The 20,413-nt window shown below is 57.4% G+C and overlaps 2 protein-coding genes across 3 annotated transcripts; both read left to right on the forward strand.

The window, feature by feature from the left end:
• The first annotated feature begins 195 nt into the window (after window positions 1-195).
• On the forward strand, window positions 196-8,872 carry LOC140685334 (ankyrin-1-like). 2 transcript variants are annotated; one of them, XM_006215155.4, is made up of 5 exons: window positions 196-414; window positions 1,062-1,145; window positions 2,078-2,143; window positions 2,431-2,565; window positions 8,437-8,872. In XM_006215155.4, exons 1-4 carry the CDS (start codon window positions 196-198, stop codon window positions 2,527-2,529), a joined length of 468 nt encoding a protein of 155 aa, XP_006215217.1. In that variant the 3' UTR covers window positions 2,530-2,565; window positions 8,437-8,872. The 2 variants fall into 2 exon arrangements, with proteins under 2 accessions (XP_006215217.1, XP_031547416.1); XM_031691556.2 differs by lacking the exon at window positions 2,431-2,565 and having other exon boundaries at window positions 2,078-2,218.
• A 4,524-nt stretch (window positions 8,873-13,396) lies between these two features.
• On the forward strand, window positions 13,397-17,231 carry NKX6-3 (NK6 homeobox 3). Its single transcript, XM_072950615.1, has 3 exons — window positions 13,397-13,778; window positions 15,509-15,678; window positions 16,992-17,231. Exons 1-3 carry the CDS (start codon window positions 13,397-13,399, stop codon window positions 17,229-17,231), a joined length of 792 nt encoding a protein of 263 aa, XP_072806716.1.
• Window positions 17,232-20,413: the final 3,182 nt, after the last annotated feature.

Here is a 20,413-nt window from a genome sequence, read left to right on the forward strand (position 1 = left end):
CACTCAGCCAGGGCAGAGCCGGGGCTCTGAGCAGGAGGGCACTCGGGCAGCAGTTCCAGTGGGGACCCTGCAGCTGCCCGCCCCGGGGGGAGAATGCAAGGGGTCCCGGGGGGCCTCCGGAGTCCCAGAGGAGAATGAGAGGCCGGACCCCTGCCCCCCCTGGCCCCAGAGGGCCGGGCTGGTGAGGAGGTGAGGATGTGGACGTTCGTCACCCAGCTCCTGGTCACCCTGGTGCTCCTGGGCTTCTTCCTGGTCAGCTGTCAGAACGTCATGCACATCGTGCGGGGCTCCTTGTGCTTTGTGCTGAAGCGCATCCACCAGGAGCTGGACAAGGAGCTGGGGGAGAGCGAGGGCCTGAGTGACGACGAGGAGACCTTCTCCACCAGGGTGGTCCGGCGCCGGGTCCTCCTGAAGGTAACCCAGGCGGGGGCGGGCCGGGGCGAGTGCGCCGTGCCCGGTGTGTGGGGCCGTGGATGCGCAGTCGGGACGCCCGCTGGAAGAGGAGGGCCAGGTGGGCCTCGGGGGTGGGAGGCGCTGGGAGCCAGAGCTGTGTGGCACTCACTCGGACCCCCCACCCCACGCGATGGCAGGGAAAGCTCGCCTTTGGGACTTAGGAGGCCGGCCCTCCTCCTGCTGCTGTCCCAACCAGCTCAGTGAAGCGGGCAGGTCACCCTCGGGGCAATGGCAGACGGGTGTTCTTCCCTGTAAAGTGCTGTAGGACTATAAATCAGGCGCCTCGCTGCCTCTCAGGACCTCCTTGTACCACCTGCACCATCACCCCGACTTTGCCCACTCCCGGGGCTCAGGCGGGGATCGAGCCCACACCTTCCTACACACTCGAGGCTCCGTCCTGTCCTCCAGTGCAGGGCCCCACCGGGTGCTCCGGCTCTGAGAGCCCTTGGTTTGGCGGCCGCTACTTGCTGAGTCGGCATTCCCTGCCACGGTGGGGGCTTGTCAGACTGGGGCAGCAACTGCTACTGCTTTATTTCCTCCTCCTCCTCCATCCTTCCCCCTAATTCCCACTTATCAATCCTGCATGTTCTCCGTTCCTCTAATTCCAGGAGAATGAGCTTCAGAATATTCCAGGAGAGCAGGTGACAGAGGAGCATTTCACAGATGAGCAGGGCAACGTCGTCACCAAGAAGGTGGGTGCAGAGACCCCCTGAGCTGGGCAGGGGCAGGTGGGCTGAAAGAGGCTGGCAGACTCAGCTTCTCGCTGCTGCTCTGACAGAGGGGCAAACACAGCTTGGACTGGACGGTCCAGGAACCTTCCGCGGGCTGGACATGCCATTCCCCGCAGCCACTGTGCCTGATTCAGCTTGAATACAGCTCCTGCTACTGTGTCCCAGAAGGACCGGGCACAAGCCTCGTCCTGTGATGCCTGGCCCCGCAAACAGCCATAGGACAGCAGTACGGGGGTCCCCCCGATGACCATGCCTCCTAAGATGAAAAGCGTTGCGCATCGTGCTCTGTGTGGGCAGAAGGGAGACGGGAGAAAAAGGGGCGAAGGGATGACCTTGTGCGGCCCCTCTGTTCACGGCTAAGTCAGAGCAGGACCCCGCACGTCCTGTCTTTCCTCCTGCACCCGGAGCTCCGTGGGGGCGGAGGCCCCATCTTTACGCTCTCACCTCCCGCTCTTCGCACATTGGTTGGTGCAGAGCGAATAGTCCTGGAAGATCTGGTTGCATGAATAAGGGAATGAGTGGATTGATGGGACAGAAATGCGCTCCCCACCAGGAGCTCATAGTCGTAAGGGGAAGGACAGATGGCATAAACTCCCATCGCGCCAGGAGGCAGTATGGAACGCTATGGGCTAGAGAGAGAAGTCACGTGGGGATCAGACCCTGATCATCAGTGAGCCCCCAAGGCCCCCTGCAAATTCTAGCCCCTCTGAGGCTGGAGGTACGAACTCCCCACCCAGCGATGGGGTGAGAGACCATCTCTGATCTTGGCCACACAGGGCAGGGCTCCTGGGCACAAAGGCTGACTCTCCCCTAACCTCATTCCAGGACCTGCCCTTTTCAAGCTCTGTCTTGCCGGCTTTCCCAGCCCCTTCTCCCCTCCCTCTCTTTTCCAGATCATTCGCAAAGTGGTCCGCCAGATAGAGCCATCCGGAGCCGATGACACCCAGGAGCACGGGGAGGTGATTTCTGAGGGGCCCCTGGAGGACCCTAGTGAGATGGAGGCTGATATTGATTTCTTTATGCCGCACACCAAGGTACTCCCAGGTCCTCGCTCTTCCGAGTGGCCGGCTCCGTGACCTCTGCTGTCCTCTGCACCTGCTCGCCTCTCTCCAGGCTCCCCCTAGAGCCTCCTTCCCCTGGTGGCAGTGCTCCTGCCGCCTCCATAGGATGCCCTCTATTCTCTTGCTGTTTCCACCTGTCTCTCTGTATGATCTGTCCCGCCTTCTGTCTGTCCTGCTGTCTCCAGGTGGAGCTGAGAGGGAGTGGCCTGCAGCCGGACCTGATAGAGGGCAGGAAGGGGGCTCAGATAGTGAAGCGGGCCAGCCTCAAAAGGGGGAAACAGTGATCTCGAGCCCCTCCCTGTCAAATGGCCTCTTTGGAGGTAATGCCATCCTTCTCCATCTTTTCCGCCTGGCCTGGTCCTCTGAGTGGCTGCTCACTTCCGCCCCCTCCCGGCAACTTGCACTGCTCCCTGCCTCTCCTCCACCCCCAGCATGCCGCCAGAGGAACAGGCACTGCTCTGGTCCCCCAGCCTAGACCCTGCCTACTAACTGTGCCTCTGAGCTCCGCCTCCTCGTCAAGAAAACAGTCACCAGTATCAGCTGACCTGCCCCTCGCGGGGATGCAAAATACAGATTTTTTAAAAAGTGCTTCCGCGAGTGACAAGCACTTCGTACATCTCAGTAGTAACATCATCCTGGAAACCCAGCAAGCGGGGTCTGGGGATGGCGGGACAGGGCCCAGGATAGTGCAGGACAATCTGTCTAGGCTGTGCTGTTTCAGCCCAGAAAGAGCCCAACGGTGGGACACCTGGAGCCCCGCTGTGTCTTGAAGTTGCGGAAGTCCTGGCAGCCCAAGGTTTCCATTCTCCCTGGTGTTTCTCGAAGCATGTGGCTCCTTTGCTTTCTAGGAAGAGACAAAGTTGACAGGAGGCTGGGGGGCGGCACGGCTAAGGGGCCGGGGTGTGATGTGCAGGGAGGGAGGGAGGCCGGGATAATGGGCGTCGAAGGCTTTCCAGCGGGCTGAGCAGTGCTGGGGGCTTCGGGGCCAGCTCGGACCTCCGTCCTCCCTGAGGGGTCCTGTACTGAGCTGCCCCGAGGCCCTTTGCTGTGCCCAGCTCGGGCCAGCTCAGTACCGGGCGCATCGGGGTGGGAGTCGGCCGGAAGCAGGAAGCAGGTGGCCCCAGCGCGGCGCACGCACCCGGTTGTTGCCGTTTACACCCCCAGGGCCTGGCTCTGGGCCCGGCGGCCAGCAGGCTCGCTTTCTGTGATCGGCAAGAGCAGGGCCGCCGCCTCCCGAGCTCCCAGAAGTGCTGACTCTGGGCTTCCCGACATCCCTCAGCACTGGGGCAAAAAGAGGTCTGGCCGATCTAGTTAGAGGATAAAATTAGACCTGACTTCTCAGCAGCTTAAGGAGGTCACCGTTTTAACCCCCGCACTGCTGGGGGCCCGCTGGGTGGCTGGTTCAGGACATCAGCTGAGATCGGTCCTGGGAATAATCCAAAGGTGTGCAAGTAATTTGAAAAAGCAGAGAGGGCAAGGAAAAGTACACTCTTGGGCCTTATTTTCCTTAGGGCAGCAGCAGAGGCTTCACGTTATTTGGCTTGTGTTCTGCTGATGTTCCTGGCAGCCCAGAAGCCAAGCAGAGGGGAAGGACAGAATCTAGAATTAAAAAAATTTTTTTCTATAGATCTGCAGTGTGGCTGAACCTACCCCCCTCCTCGCCCCCCACCAACAGGGGATGTGGGTCCAGACCACCCAGCGTGGGTGTCAGGAACACGGAGCAGAGCGGCCGGGCTGTAGCACAGGGCCTCTGCCAGGAGGGAAGAAGCCAGGGAAGTGTGCAGTGGTGACAGTGGGGAGGAGGCTCCTCCCTGGTCCGCAGAGCCCCAGGGGTGGCCTGCAATCCTCTACCCTCCGAGCAAGACAAAAACCAGACAAGCCAGGGAAAGGGCTGAGCGTTCACTGATCGTTCATACTAACCACCTGCCACTCACAGGCATGGCACGGCCAGTTCTCTGTGTTCATGGATTCCAAATAATTGCAAACTTGCAAATTCGCCTACTAGCTGAAATTTATCGTAACCCCCAAACCAGCACTCAGCACGCTTCCCGGATGCGCACAGGGGTGAGCAGTGTTGAATCGCCGTGCAGGCTTGTTCCTGGCTGAGGTCAAACCAGGCAACCTCCTCTCTGTCCCCCATTTCAGCTCCCGCACTAAACAAGCGTCATTGTCAGTCTACTTAGTGCCGTGTTTTGTGCATGTTTGCACATTTCGTTGGTGATTTTGGTCTTTGAAGCAGCCCCCGAGCCTAGTGCTGAAGTGCCGTCCAGGGTTGCTAAGAGCGTGGAGGCTTCAAGTGCGGGCTGGATGCAGGAAATGCGTGTGTTAGAAAAGCTTCGTTCAGGCCTGGGTTCGTTACGGCACCGTTGGATGTGAGTTCAGCATTAATAAAGCAACAAGCGGCAGCTGACCCTTGAACAGAGGGTTGGGACGCAGTTGAAAGTCTGAGCACTGCTCTCTCTGTCTCAGAAATGAAGGAACTAATGAAGCTAAAACCGTTGGGACAGAATCCGGGGCTCAAACCCCAATTCTTTTGATCCTACGTGTTTGATCTCTAGTCCGTCACAAACCTTCCCCCACCCTGAGTTAAAGACCCATAAAATGAAAATTTGGGTACTATACGTACTGAAAAAAGTCCCCGTAGGAGTGGACCCGCACAATTCAAGCCCGTGTTGTTCAAGGGTCAGCTGCACGTTAAATACGTTGTCTTTGAACAGAAACACACGTAACACAAGGTTATGGCTTCACTGGTTGACAAAAATGTTGTGACCAGAGGCTGGCAGGACCCCAGTATGGTGCTTCCCTTGGGAGCAATGGTCCAGGGTTGGCTAATTCAAGGTTCCTGGTGACTTCTTTGAACGTGACTACCGGGAACAATAGAACTGACTGCTTTGGAGACAGTGAAAGCTGGGCTGGGGTCCAGGGTTGAGGCCTGGCTCCCCCGGTTTCCAGGTTGTGTTCCCTTGCACATCATTTAACTGCCTGAGCTCCCGTCTCCTTGAGGGAGGATGAACTAGTCCCTTTGAATGTGTGTCTCACTCCTGCCAAAAGGCTTACAAGTAACCATGGTAACCGTGAGAGCGGTTGTGCAGAGTAAGGTGAACAGGTGCTTCCTGGTGCTCAGCTATCTGCACGTCTCACCCGGGGTGGGTCCCTAGACCTCTTTCAGCCTCGGGGTCCTAGCTGTGAAGTGGCAATAATGCCGGTATTTCCCTTGTAGTGTGGCCACAGTGACCAATGGGTTCATGTGTGAAAGGGATTTCTAAATCGTCCAGTACTAATCCACTGATTCTCAAAATGTCATCCAGGCATCCGAGAGGCTGGTTAAAATGCAGGTGACTGGTCCCTGCCCCAGACCTACTGAATTAAATCTCTGGAACTCGGGACTCTGCGTCAAGCTTGAGCGATCTGGATGAATACTCAAGAGTGGGTTGTTAGGGTGGGTTCCAGTTTTCCTTCCCAAACCTCCCAGAGGTGACGGGGCAAGAGTGTAGACTTGCCCCTAAACGAAGGGGAGCTGAGATGAGTGAGTGATGGTTACAGTTTGCCCAAAGCTGTGGAGCACCCCAAAGAACAGAACACCCCAATCCTAGTCGCCTGTTCTGATGCCCCCACAGTCACTTCCAACCTTGGGAAGGATTTTGCATGAGGCACGATGGGTGGAGGAGTGCTTTCCGGTCGTATTCAAGAAGCTAGAAAATTGCTGTGTAGCTGGGCCTGATCAAGGGCAGTAGCAGCTGGTGGGTTCTGCCCTGGGCCCCAGTGTAGAGGTCAAGAATTAGGGGGCCGGTGCCACCAGAAGACAGGCTGGAGCCGGCAGCCATGTGTCCCCCTGGTTAGAGAGGACCTGCCGGGCACCTGACAGCTCTGCTTTCTGGGCCTCAGAAAGCTGCTTTTTTTTTTTTTTTTGGTTTCTTTTTTAAGAGATACTTTCCATTCGGACACTGCAGTTGCAAAACTTGTGTTAGCTCTGACGAAGCAAAATATTTTAGTAAGTTTGAAAATGAATCTGTTATCTCAGTGGAAGGGGGCAGGGAGGCCAGGGGGCGTGTTTAACTTTGCTGTCTTGTTTTAAGTTAGAGTCCGCCCTCACTCCCCAGCCCCTGCAGGTGTATCAGAGTCAGAGAGCCACAGACGCTGGGCAGGGCTGGGGACAGGTGGCAGAGCACAGCGAGATGAGCAGAGGGAAAGAAACACCCCCCCCCCCAATTGTGCAGCCACCAGGAACACCAAGGGGCTATTTTTAAGCAGTAAAGAGGGTGGGATGGTGGCAGACTGGACCCAGCCGGAGACTCGAACTCTGTTCGGGCCCCTGCTGCTGTCAGGCCACTCCCACCGGACCTGTCCCTGCTCCTCCAGGAGCCCCCGCTTCCCCAGAGAGAGGAGGAGCCATTACCCTAGAATAATCTCTAACCCTTGGATGTCCTCCTCTGCTCCGTGTCCAGGCAGAAAAGGAGGAGGGAGATTGTAGCCTGTCCTCTCCAGGCTCAAGATTTGATAAGTTCTGTTATTTAAGGCGTGCTTCGCACTGGGGTAGGCACTCCAGTGGGGACCACAGGGGAAGATAAGGTCCAGTTCTCGCCCCCAGAGTGTTTCTACTCTAACAGGGAAATAAGGAGACGAGAGAAAGGACAGACAGGCCAGAGCATTCAGGAGCCCAGCAGTCCCGGCTGCATCCACTACTGCTGACTGTCCTGCACACCTTATAGATCGTTAGCTCTCACACGTCCAGCAATCTAACAGGGTACGTCCTACCGCCGCCCTCATTTGACAGCAGAGGAAACTGAGTCACAGAGAGTGTAAGTAACTCAGCTGAGGCCACACAGCAGGAACCCAGCAGAGACAGGATATGAACTCAAGCAATTTGGCTTCAGAGTTCATGCTCTTAACTACACTCTGTGATCGCTCTGAAGGCAAGGCAGGGATGGGAGGGGAGAGATAAGAGGGAGCTGGAGTTTTCAGGAAGGCTTCATGGAGGAGGCATCTTGAGGGTGGTAGGCAGAACTGTGAAGAGAAGACTGGATGGCGTCCTTGACGGGGGAGCCGAGAACAAAGGCAGGCATCAGCGGGCAGGTGGGTTTGAGGACTCAGAGGAGGTGGCTTGGCTGACAGGGACGTGGGCAGTGATGGAAAAGTCCCCTCCAGGGTGACGGCTCATTCAAGCCACAGCAGTGGAAAGCCTGGCTTTTGGCTCTGGAGAGGAATGTAGCACCAGTCTCCACCCCTGGAGAACCGCTCAGGGCTGAGTTCACCTTGGCTATCTCCAGCCTCTTCCTCACCCCTGGCACCTGCAAGACCCAGGACAGCTCCCTGTCTGGGGACAGCTGTGCCTCAAATGAGTTTCTGCCTTTCTGTGTCTCTTCCCGTTCCACCCAGGAGACTGTCAGCTTAAGTCCCTGCAGACAGCATCCCGGGTGGCAGGTCTTCCACTCCGGGTTGGAAGATGAGGCAGGCACTAGGGGTTGGCGGGAGCGCTGTCCTGCTGTGAATCCCAGGGCGCAGAATTTGGACCTCACTTTGCAGGCAAAGCTGCTGTCTTCAGCCCAAGATACATAATATCCCGGGGAGAAGGCATCGGATGTTCAAAGATCTCTTTGTCCCAACAGAGGTTGTCTATCCATGGGACGGGGGAGGGGGTGCAGCCAGAGGCACCTCACAGCAAGAGCTTGTGGACCAGGGGCAAAGAGGCACTGAGGTCCCTTGAGGCCACGAGCTCCCAAGGCCATGTCTGCTCCATCCCTGGATCCCCAGGCTGGCACACAGCAGACATCAGTTCATGTTGGCTGAACTGAAGTGAACAAGCCAGGGCAGCGCTGCCCAGCCTGGCCCCTTTCTTGGCACAAGCCGTGGCTGGCACACGTGGCCCGTCTCCTAGGTACTGGGTACCAGGATGTGCTCATGGGGACCTCTCCCCAGATCGCTGCGCAGGCATGGAGCATCTCATGGGAGGTTCTTCCACTGGGCATGGTGGCATCCTCTGGGTCAGGGAGCGGGAGGAGGAAGGCTGGGATTCCAGGGAAGTCAGGGGCACCTGAGCTCAGCGCCTTTCAGCTCCTGTCTTGCTTGGGGAGGCTGCTTATCTTGACTCAATCCTGCCCAGGGGAGCCAGCACAAAACTCAGGATCGTGGGCTTTTGCTGGGAGTTGCGCCTTGAAATTCTAAGTGACTCCTTCTCTCTCTGTGTCCCTCAGGCTCATACCTCGACACCTAACCCTTGAACTCCACACACTCTGCCACGCACACGAGAGGAGAGCTGGAGCAGAGGCCCCGGAAGCGGCACACACGTCCCTCTAGGCTAACGGCATGACCTCTGTAAGGGACTTCCTTTAGTCACCTATTCGCATGAACGGCTGACTGTAGACGCATGACCTACAGTCCTCAATCCTGCCTCTGGTGACAGTGGATCTGTGGGAAACTGGGAATCGGGCAGAAAGCAGCAAGAGGAGGGTGGGGAGAGAGAGAGAGAGGGACACAAAACAGACGCAGGAGAGTGAATGCAACAGTAACCAAGGGCTCTTTTGTGGCTGGGATGAGATTTTTTAAAAATCATTTCAATTTCGACTTGTTACAGGGTACTTTTTTTTTCAGCCTCATCTATAAGAAATCCATGTGGGCTTCCTGGAAAGGGAAGGAAAAAAAAAAAAGAAAACTAGGTGTGAAATCAGTTCACCTTAATCCCTTGTCCTCAGCCAGCCTCCCCGCCACCCACACACCTCCATGCTCCATTTGTGACCGCCCTCCACCCCATGCTCCCCAGTGGACTGCACCTTCCAGAGCATTCTGTGCGGCATTCAGGACACGGACACACACGCACGCACGTGCACACACCTCTCCTCTCTGCTCAGTATACACACAGATTTTACTGTGACATCCGAAGCTGTCTAGAATCTCCGGTGGATAAACTGGAATTTCTTTTATGTTGTCTCTCTCTCTCTCTCTCTCTGCCAACTCAAGTATTAATCCTCTTCCAATGGAAACTCATTGCCTTGAGAGTGAGGTCGGGGTTCCTCATGTTAGGGACTTAAGAATCTGAGGCCAGGACCCCCACGCTTAGCTGTAGGGCTCAGAGGAAGCCAATGCCCCATCTGAAAGGGTCTTCTCTCTCAGCTGGGGGAGGGCCGGTGGCTGTCCCAGGATTGCACCAGCATGTTCAATAGAGAAGAGATTTTCTATATCTTTAAGCACTTATATCCTAGTCTGTGTTCCAAGTGTAAACTGTACAGTAATCAGCCTTGTGTATATGAAAACCAATAAATACTATGCAAATCAATAGAAACTAGCAGTATGTACGAAGCACTTAACAGCTCAGCTCCTGAGGACTTCTCCAGGCTGCGGGAGAAGGAGCTACAGCCTGTAGCTGGTGGCTAGTGAGTGCTCCTGCCAGGTCTTAGGTCAGCCACCACCCCGAGGTCTCCCAGAGCGAATTTGGTGCTCTCAGTCAAGGCAGCCCGCGGGATGGACCAAGCCCCTCTGCCACCACCTGGAGAGGCGGCGGAGGGGCCCTCTGCCGACCACCACGTGCCCAGGGGGAGGAGAGCGCAGGAGAGACGGCTGACCGCCAGGTGGCCCCCCTGCCAGGAAGGAGACCCTCCTAGGCCAGGGTCCCGCCAGGGCAGGAAGGAGACAGACGGCTGGCTGTTCCTCGCCTTGGTGCCATCAGGGAAGAGCCTTAAAGTTACACCAGAGCCCCCGGCAGAGGGAGGCCCGAATCAGCACAATGTGCCCGCCCCGTGCGCGCGGCGCTCTCCAGGCCAGGAGAGAGACTGCAGGCTCTTCTCGCCCTCCCAAGGGCCACTGTTTGCGGATGTCCAGTCACCTGCCTCCCCGCCGCTCTTCCGAGGTGTCCTCAGAACACATCCGAACCTTCCAAGTAGCACAGAAGCTCCCTCGATGTCAGAGCCCCCGAGGCCCCGTGGCGTCACCAGCTCACAGGTGGCGCGGCTGGGGGCCCCCCCGCCACGTGTTCCGGTGGGTCCGGGCGGGGAGAGGGAGCCCGACCTTGCGCATCGGTCCGCGGGCCCCCAGCTCCGCCTCCGCGGGGGTCCGGGCGCACAGCATCCCCGCGGGGTCCGGGCGCAGAGCAGCTCCGCCGGCCGGCCCCTCCGCCCCGCCCCGGGACCTCGGCGGGGCCGGACTTGGTGAAGACCAAGGAAGACAGGCGCAGGGCCGCCTCCCGCTGCGATCTGTCCTCGCCTCCGCCGACCCAGTAGCCCCTGTAGAGCCGCGGCCCCGGCCCCGGCTGCGCTTTGGCTCCTCGCTCTGTCTGGCATGGCTGCTTGGCCCGCCGGCCCCAGGCCCTCGGCGGCACGCTGCGTCCCGCTGCTGGTAGGAGCTTTTAGGGGAGGGGTTTGGGGTCGCCACACGATGCCTAGAGAATGCTGCAGTCTGCACCTTAGACGCTTTTTAGAAGTTTTGGAATTACCTTGATTTTTTAAATTGTTATGAAAATGATTCTTTTCTTGACTCTCCCACCTGCTCTGTTCTCGGGAGGGAGTCCTCCCCACCCCCCACTCTGATGTATAGACCATTCTCCCTACACCAGCTGAACAAATGTCAAAGTTAATAAAGAAATCGACTCATGGCGCAGGCCTCCATCTCCTTCCTGGCTGGTCTCTGGAGGGTTTGAAGGGCCGGGGCAGGGCAGAAGCCCAAGTAGGGGCCGGGAAGAGGCTGGGGGTGGCATCTGTCCCCAGGGAAGCCTGTGGCCCAGCCAGATGCCCAGGTTCTGGGAACCTGGACAACCCTTTAATCAGGACCACCCACTTTGCAAGAGGTCCCCCTGCCCCCAGATGCTGGAGCAGATTTCTGTCCCACCTAATGACTAGCACGAGATGGGGGCAATTCCAAGATGGGTGGAAGGGGTCACTACAAGCACCAGGGTACATGGCTGAGCCCACAGTGGGCATGCATTAAGGGAGGACCCCTACCCCCAGCACTCCCTCCAAAGGCATCTGGGCCCTCTACTCAATACCATTTAAAGTTCACAACATTGTAAAATGACTATAACTCAACAACAACAAAAAAATGGTTTAAAAATACCATTTAAAGTTCAAGAACTTACAAGAAAATCACTCTGTTCCCAACTAGCTCCTAACCCTTCATGCAAGGCTGGTCACCAAACTGGCCTCAGTTTCCACATCTGTTAAATGGGGGAAGGGATTAAATGATTGTTAAAGTCTCTTCAGTTTGTCATCCTGGGATTCCTGAGCACAAATGCTTTGGCCAAGCTTGGAGTTAAGTAAGAATCAAATCAAAGTCCCCATCTTTGCAGGGGAGGTGATCAAATCATGGTGGCAGGGTCGTCGGAGCCATCCCAGCCCTCAGTCTGACTCTGAAGCTTTCTCTCAGTAGCAGAAAAAGACACCCAGGCCTAGGGGCCCACTGTGGTTGTGTAAGCATTGCCCAGAGGACTTTTAAAAGCACAGATTCAGAAACACAACTGCCCGAGTTGGGCCCAGCAGCAATACTGGGGATCAGAATTAGGTTGCTGGCTTGGGAGCACAGCCAACTCAGAGAAGAACCTTTTTACTTGCTTTTAAACTAAACTTCAAGGAAAACAATCTCCAAAGCCTTTGTGAGGTCTTTCTTGCGTTAACCAATGTTATCGGAGCCACAGGGAGCATGGCCAGTTCCACCTTGAACAGCAACAGCAGGGAGTCGGGGAGCCATGCTCTGTGAAAAGGGGAGCCCTCATCATGGCCTGGGCACTCGGCCTCCCGCCGGCAGCCACGGAGAGCTTCTCCCGAGGAGCCTTCGTCCTGATCAGGAAGGGCTTTGGGACTGGCAGGCAGAGGAGGGACAGCAGTCCCTCGGTCTGGACCAGTGACATGCTGATTGCCATAAAAAAAAAAAAAAAGCTGCAGGGAAGGATGCTGTCCCGTGCAGAAATAACCTAAGTTATTTACCACAATTTCCTTGTTTGTAAAATGAGAGCAAGCCCCACCCCACCCCCACCCCAGGAGAGCCTTGGATGCTGTAACAATTCATTAGGAAAAGAAAAAAAAAAAGACATGGAGGTGCTCTGCCATTCAGTCTAGTCTCATCCATCAAATATTCACTGAGGGGCAACCAAGAGCCCCGCACAGGCACCCGCCGCTGAAATCAACGGCCATCTCAGCCACCCAAGATTTCCAACCCAGGTGCCGAGCCAGGCAGAACGTGGTTCAGATGAGTCCTCGGAAGAGGAGGAAGGGAGGACAGACGGGATCAAAGAAGGCTGCCCGGAGGCGGAGGCAGAGGCAGAACCAGGAAGCGCTCACAGTCAGCACTCCCAGAGATGCCCCACTGCCATCTGCTGCCCCAGTCTGCCCAGCAGGCTCCCTGCTCCCAGACGTTCAGGTCCCAAAGCCCAGCCTCCCCACTTACCTGTCCCAGCAAGGGAGCATCCGTGTCCCGACTGCACACTCCCCCGGAGGCTTGGGCATCTGGGCATCTCCAGACAGCAACCCTGAGCCCAACTCTTTAGGAACTGTGCCCTTTAGCTGCCTCATGGCCCTTCCAGTTACCCTCTTTTTCCTGCATGCTGGACTTGGGGGACCAGGAGCAGGTGGACCCCCTGAGAATGAACAGAGCCTCCAGAGCGTTTTCTCTCTCTCTCTCTCTCTCTCTCTCTCTCTTTCTCTCTCACACACACACACACACACACACACACACTGGCTGATTTTACAGTCAATCTTTCAAAGTGCAATTTGTCTGGGAAAAGCCGATGTGAGGCCCGTGAGGGTTCCCACCAATGGCGACGCGGCTCTGGGCGGCTCAGCCAGTCTTGGGTCTGTATTCTAATGGGCCACATCTTTATCAGGGAAATGTTGCTTCTCTGAACTTAAAACTTCTCATGGAGGGTCCCCAGACTCCGAAGCAGAGAAGGGGCCTGCACTGAGGAGTGGGGAGCTGCCTCTCCCCACCCCCACCCCCGGGCCAGGTAGGGACAGAGGGCTCTCACCGCCCCAGGAGCACCTGACTTCCCGGGCTGACGTGGTGCTGGTCTCCCGGCAAGGGCTGGGCCGGATGCCTGGGTGGGAGGACGGCCTGGGGCTCAGGCCGCTTTGACCCTCCGAGGCTGCCATGGGGTTCTGGGCTGGAGCTTGGGGTCTCAGGCTCTAGGATCCTGGATTGGGGCTTCCCGCCTCCCCTCACCCCATCAGGGGTGCCATGGAGTCCAACCTGCAGGGCCCGTTCCTGCTCAACAATGCGCCGCTGGCTCAGTTCTCGGAGCTGAAGGCCCCTGTGTGCCAGTACTCCATGCAGAACTCCTTCTACAAGCTCAGCCCCCCAGGGCTGGGCCCCCAGCTGCCCGCCGGGACCCCCCACGGGATCACGGACATCCTCAGCAGGCCTGTGGCCACGCCAAACAGCAGCCTCCTCTCCAGCTACCCCCACGTGGCAGGCTTTGGTGGACTCGGCTCCCAAGGGGTCTACTACGGCCCCCAGGTGGGGAATTTCTCCAAGGCGGGGAGTGAGTACCCCACCCGGACCCGGAACTGCTGGGCGGACACGGGCCAGAATTGGCGAGGCGGGCGGCAGTGCGGCAACAGTGAGTACAGGGAGGCGGCGGAGGGGAGGGGACACTCAGGGGGGCCTCAGCCACCATCGGACAGCCTATGGCAGACCCCTGGGTCCTTCCCTCCTCCTGGGGCAGTACTGGGTTCTCCCTTCCCCGTCCCACCCCAGCTGGCTTAGACGGGCATCTTGACCCCTGTCCCACCCCTCCCCAGCTGCCCTCCTGGGGAACATGGGGTCTGCAGTCTGGGGAGACCTCACAGCCCACCCCCATCCTCTATAGGGTCCCACTCACCTTACTTCTCCCCTCCCCCAGAGCCCATGTCACCCCATCATCTGAGGGGACAAATGCTGTCCCCAATAAGAATTGGTCACTGCATCACCTTCCCAAAAAGCCCCCTCGGGCGCTGGCCACATCAGGGACACAGAATGTACCCTGACTGCATCGCTGTTCCACTGCCACTGTGGGGGACTGTTTCTGTCCTTGGGGTTTATGTCAACAGTAGCAGTCACACCGCCCAGCCTCCAGGGGCAGCCGCTGAGCCGAGTCCCATTTGGCCCTAGCTGTTGGGGGAGGGTGGTTGCTCCTCACCTCACTCATCCCTGAAGTGTGGTTTTCAGAGTTGATCCGGGGTCCCCCAGGATCCCAGGCAGGGGCTGGAGGAGGTGGCAGGACATGCACATTGACGTCCCTGGGAGCCACGAGGATTGACAGTGGCTGCAGAAGCCATCCCTGTGCCCAGATCAAGCAGGGCCTGTCTGACCTCCGGGCTCCCCCACTGCAGCAGGGGCTTGGACCAAACGAGGAAATCCTGAAGCACACCTGCCTCGCGTCCGCTACACAGCTCCGGGCCCTGGCACCCCTCTTAAACCTATTTTATCAGCTGGTTCTGGGGGCGCTTTGGGCCTCAAGCTCTCTCTCTCTCACCCCCATGTCCCCCCAACACACACACCCCATCTCCACACCCCGCTCTTCAACCCCGAATGCACGTACATACACAGGGAAATATCAGAGAGAGTCAGTGGCTGAATTAACACGAGGGGAGGGGACTGGAGGTGACAGCCTCGCCAGAGGTCTTTTCTCCTCTCTGCACCTCCTGTAACAGGAGGACACGGGCCGTGGGTCGTGGGCTGCACTGAACGGGGCCCAGCACCTGGGCCTTGTGCTTCCCCCGAGCCGCCCACCCCCCACCTCCCCGAGCGGCTGCCCTGGCCGGCCGGGCCAGCTCGGGTCTTGAGCCTCCACGTCCTGACTCTCCAGTGTTGTCGAAGCCACATGACTTTCAGGCCTGGTGACAAGGGGGAGCAGTAACTTGGAACTTAGGGCTCTGGTTTTCCCAGGAACCTGAAAATGGGCTCCCAAGAGTCAGGGATTGGAGTGGGGAGGAATTCCCATGCCCCCGGGGCCTTGATTGTTGGTGGCAGGTACCAAATCCATTTCTTGGTGACATGAAGGGACATCCCTGAGTCCTGGAGGAAACTCCATTGCCCCCTCGGGGGATGGCAGCATCATTGAGTAGTGAGAGTGTTACACAGGGAGGCATGAGACCTGGTTCAAAGCACCCTCTGCTCCTAATAAGCTAAAACCTGGGGCAGGCTTCTCTTGGGGTCCCGGGGCACCCAGACATGGCAGGGTTCAGGCGAGAGGTGCCACGATGCCCTGGCCACCTCAGTGGCTCTTCTGTAGGGAGTTCACCCTATGGGGGAGGCAGGGCAGAGCTGTCACCCCCATTCATTCCACTAACCACACACTTCCTTCGCCAGCCCCAGACCCCTTGAGCGACAGCGTCCACAAGAAAAAGCACACCCGGCCCACCTTCACGGGACACCAGATCTTTGCCCTGGAGAAGACCTTTGAGCAGACCAAGTACTTGGCTGGCCCTGAGAGGGCGCGACTGGCATACTCGCTGGGGATGACCGAGTCGCAGGTCAAGGTGAGTCTGCAGGAGAAGCAAGGTATCTGCCTTGCAGTGAGGAGCAGGCCATGACAGGATGCCACTGCTTGGGAGAGAGGCAGCCCCCTCTCTTGGCCACTCCCAGCTCAGTGGGAGGTCATCCTGGTGTTTAGGTACCACCTGCCCACCTAACCGTGGAGATGGTCATAATTACCATAACATCAAAATGGCCGTCATCTACTGAGCCCTGTTCTGAGAGCCTTATGTGTAACAACCCGCTTAAACCTCACAGCAAGCTGGAGGTGGGTCTCATTACTCAGCCGAACCCTCTTGCTCCAGATCACTGGCTGGTAAGTGAGCACAGAGAGTCAAACTTGAATTAAATGACACCAGCCTCACGCCTTCCCCTCCTCCGCACGGTCACTAGAAATTTCAAGAGCCGATGGCAGCCTCTGGGCCAGATCAGAACTGGCTTCAGGCTATTCCGTCAGCCTGCCAAACGAGCTGACCTTGATTCACCAAACTTTAAAGGGAAGGTAACTCCTCTCCACGCCTGCCCGTGATGTCTGAGCCTCACTGCCCAGCCTGGGGCAAGGCTTAGGGAGGACTCCCCCTTTCAAACTGCACGTCTCTGGCCCAAACTGGGTGGGGAAGCCGGCTTCTCCCCCCTCAGGCTCCTGGGGGCCACTTTGGCAACTCGGAGGCCCCAAGGGGCATTCCGTGCGGACATCAAAGAAGAAATCTCTGAGCCTTGATGGAGCTGCCTGACTTTGCTACAAGACGACGGGCTTAGGGGAGAGAGAAATACAGGAGCAGGTTGGGACCCCAGCCTGGGCTCCCTCAGGGCCCTGCATCCCCAGCCAGTCCCCTACCCCAGCAGCCCCTCCCCGCAATATTAACTCTGCTGGAGAGGAAGCACGGAGTCTAAGAGCCTCTTCCTATTATTCTGATTTTGGGGGTACTTTCTGCACTCTTCTGTCTCCAGCAATGAGCATATGTTATTTTTATAGTAGGGAGGAAATTTATTCTTGAAGTTCAGTGAGGGTCTGTGAAGGTAAAAGCATCTTAGCCTCTTCCACCCAAGTGCCCAGATGGCAAAGGAGAGGAAGATGCCAGGCAGGCAGGGTTACAGCCAAGCCCAAAGGGCTGTTGCTCTCACATTAATTTTTATTTTATTGTCCCCGCTTCCAAAAAAAAAAATGGTGTGACTGTGATAGCTTAGTTCATTGCTGAGCCATTTATTTTACTGTAAACACAAGGATGGAGGGTACCCGCCAGCGAGAGGGGTCACCCTCCCCAAGGGGGCCCTGCCTGCGCGGCGCGCGCGGTCCTCAGAGCCCTTCTCCTCCCAGGTGTGGTTCCAGAACCGGAGGACCAAGTGGCGGAAGAAGAGCGCCCTGGAGCCCTCGTCCTCCACCCCCCGGGGCCCGGGCGGCACGGGCGCGGGCGGGGACCGCGCGGCCTCGGAGAACGAGGACGACGAGTACAACAAGCCGCTGGATCCCGACTCGGACGACGAGAAGATCCGGCTGCTGCTCCGCAAGCACCGCGCCGCCTTCTCGGTGCTCAGCCTGGGGGCGCACGGCGTCTGACCCCGGCCGCCCGCCCGCCTCCGCGGCCTCGCGGTCCCCGCAGGGCGCTAATGGGGCGCTGCGAAGGAGGAGGAGGAAGGGGCGCGGGAGGGGGAGGATGGAGGACGGGGGGGGGCGAGGAGGAGATGGAGGGAGGAGGAGGGGGAGGAGGAGCCTGGTCTAGCTAGGGGAGGAGGGGGCAAAAAGGGAGACCTGAACTTTTCCTGAGACCAAGCACTCTCTCCGCCGTCTTGCATCTCTGCGGTCCCAGGCCTGGCCCTGCCAGCGCTGCAGATTCCGAAGTGCACAGGTAGATAAAAACGACCAGACCAGGAAACAGGCCGTTGGGGTCCCAGACACGCCACCATGGTAGCTGCAGGGGCAGGGGTCTCCTTCTGCTCTAGGAGTCCAGAGACCAGGGTACGGGGTCCAGGTCAGCTACCAGCGGACTGCAGAAGAGCTGGCATGTCCAGGTATTCCCCTCAGACCTTGGCCCAGGAAGGATCCCACTTAAGGGGCCAGAGCCCAAAATCTAACCCAGGCTGGAGGAAACCCACCCCAGAGAGGGGAAATGGGTCCTAGGGAGGAAGAAACACCCCGACACCCCAGCTTAAGGATTAGGCCCCTGGAGGGAGCTATCCTCCTGTGATCCTTCCTCCTCTCTGCCTTTGAGGGGAACTTCCCTCCCCCCAAACAGGAAGAGATTAGAAGCCCCCACTGGATGGGAAAGATCAAGGTTGGAGGCATAGAGAAGAGGAGAGACTCTTAGCCCCATATTGTACCCCCAGAGCCTCCTGCCTGGGCTTCCTTGGGTGTTGATGCAAAGACAGGACCCCTGGAGAGAAGGGAGCATCTGGCTGGGGCTGGAAGGGACCTCAGAAACCCCTGCTCCTCCCATGGGGGTACCCATGCAGGAGGGGAGAGGCCCTGAGGGAGGGGCTGGGGGAGGGGCTTGCATGGAACCCATGACCCTCCCTTTCCTGCGATGTCCCATGGCCTGGCCCTGAAGCTGGTGCTGCGGAAGGAGGGCGCTGCCCAGCTGGTGGGAGGGTCTGGGGCTGGGGGGAGGCGGGAGGGGGTGACCACAGAGGAACATCGTCCAAAGGGGACCAAGCTTTCACCCATCTTCACTGGCTTTTAAAAAAAATAAAGAGTAAAAATAAAAGCTCCAGAAAGCTCCCTATGGCTTATGTGCTTCTGTGAAACTGGCTCTGGGGTCCTGAGCATGCCAGCTGCAGGGGGCCTTCCCAGAGGGCAGCGGCTCTGCTCCCAGCAGGGTTCAGGGCTCTGGGAGTCAAGAAACCTGCTTGGCATCAGTCAATCTGAGGTCTTCTTGGTACACGCCAGGCATTGTCATAGGTGCTGAGAAACCCAAGAGGAGTTTAACTGGGTTCTTGACTTCCAGGAGTTCATAGCCTGGGCAGCGGGGGGGGGGGGGCAGTATCTTTAAGGAAAAGATCCTGGGGCAGAGAAAGTAGCTCTAACATTGACCAAACACCTACCAACTCATCCTACATGGAAGACCCGGAGTATCTCACGTAACACTGCCGGAAACCTAGGAGGTAGGGATTGTCCCTCATTGCATGGAAGAGAAAACTGAGGCTCAGAAAGGACCTAAGCCAAGTCCCAAAAGTGGGCCAAGGCCACTTGAGCTGATGCCCAGACCCTTATGTCTATCCCGAGGGGCAGCCCCTCAAAGCCTTTCCTGTAAAACCAGAGGCTGGGACGAGGTGTGCTTTCAGGACCCTTCCAACCCTAACCATCTATGCAAATACCAGCAAGGCCTCTCAGCCATAAGCAGCCTGCCCACCTTGCTGTCCCAGCAAGTCCTTCTCCAGTCCCTGAGGTCCCCAGGGAGAGAGAATCTGGCCTGTGGAATCAGCCTGGAGTGGGAACGAGGGTGGGAGGGAGACCCCAGCTTGGAGCCTCTTGGAAACAGAGGCATCAATCAACCTTCATCATAACCCTACTGGACCCAGAGGATGGAGTGATGCAGCGAGATGAAGGATGCTCCTCCTGTGATGAGGACCACACTTGGTCTCTCTCCACGTAATATGGGAAGGAAATAAACAAACACCTTCTCTGCAGACCCGTGGCTACAAGCTTGACATGGGTGTTCTGAGCTCTGGGAACCAGGCAGGGCCCAGGACTTACTTCCTGAGCACTTTGAGGAGAGCTGGGGGCCTGCCAGCCAGCAGAGGCTGTCGACATAATCCAAGTGCAAAGTCACGAAGCAGGTTTGGAGGAAGAAGCCACGGACCGAAAAGCCATGCTCTTTTGCTTTCTTCATAAGCGTATTAATATCCTAACTGCTTGCACGTCTGATTCACGTTGTTTGGAGACAGTAATCAATCAAGCCTGGGGAAAGTTGTTTCCCCCTCAACCCCTGGGAAACATTTGCTGAGCTAAACAGAACCCCTTCTAATCTCAAAGTTCTGGGACACCTGCCTCTGGGACCTCTGGATGAAGGACACCAGCCTTCCCAGCCGTCCCCCTGCCTCACCCCTGTGCCTGCGCACAGGCGCCCAGCGAGAGAAGGCACTGCCTCCCGCTCTTCCCGAAATCCTGCTCAGGCCTCGTCAAAAGACGAGATTTGGGTTTGAAGGAGGAGAAGGGCTGAAGGTGAATGGCCCAGATTCCTGAGGGCAATTTGTGTTACGTCTTGCCCTCTGCAGATGCGCATGCGTGCTCGAGTGTGTATGTGCATGCGTGCGTGTGTGTGTGTGTATGTTTAGGTGGGGAGATCTCAAGGCTATTTCGCTTCCTCCATCGTAAAGAAATCATAAGACATAGACCCTCCCTTCCCCTTTTTATTCCTGGTCACCAAGGGCCTTCTTGTATATGCTGAGTTAAACAAAGAAACAGAACTATAATTTTGCGGGGGGACTATTCATGATACTTGCAATTCCTCCCCTATCAAATCACAAACTTTCCAGGGATGAGCAAGGAGAAAGAAATTAAGACCTGGACTCTTGAGAGCCGCGGTGTTCTGCCTATCAGCCCAGAAGCCTCCAACAGGCGGACACAGCCCTCCCATTTGTGGCTTCCAGGGTTGGACGGACCTGTCCTGAGTTGGACAGGGGTGAAGGTTCTGAATGGCCATTTCCTGATGGCAGCAATAAAAGAGGAGATTAGGGCCTGAAATCACACTTCTGGCAACCCCTCCTGCTTCTCAGTCACCCCTAGGAGTTGAGTCCAGAAAT

Source organism: Vicugna pacos, chromosome 26 (assembly GCF_048564905.1).
Source record: "Vicugna pacos chromosome 26, VicPac4, whole genome shotgun sequence".
Lineage (NCBI taxonomy): Eukaryota > Metazoa > Chordata > Mammalia > Artiodactyla > Camelidae > Vicugna > Vicugna pacos.

Excerpts from the sequence above, each read along its gene's own strand:
- NKX6-3 (XM_072950615.1), top strand. The coding sequence starts at position 13,397 with ATGGAGTCCAACCTGCAGGGCCCGTTCCTGCTCAACAATGCGCCGCTG. Across the intron at positions 13,779-15,508 it reads CGGGCGGCAGTGCGGCAACA|CCCCAGACCCCTTGAGCGAC; the intron begins GTGAGTACAGGG and ends TTCCTTCGCCAG. Across the intron at positions 15,679-16,991 it reads TGACCGAGTCGCAGGTCAAG|GTGTGGTTCCAGAACCGGAG; the intron begins GTGAGTCTGCAG and ends TTCTCCTCCCAG.
- LOC140685334 (XM_031691556.2), top strand. The coding sequence starts at position 196 with ATGTGGACGTTCGTCACCCAGCTCCTGGTCACCCTGGTGCTCCTGGGC. Across the intron at positions 415-1,061 it reads GGCGCCGGGTCCTCCTGAAG|GAGAATGAGCTTCAGAATAT; the intron begins GTAACCCAGGCG and ends CTCTAATTCCAG. Across the intron at positions 2,219-8,436 it reads TCTTTATGCCGCACACCAAG|GCTCATACCTCGACACCTAA; the intron begins GTACTCCCAGGT and ends TGTGTCCCTCAG.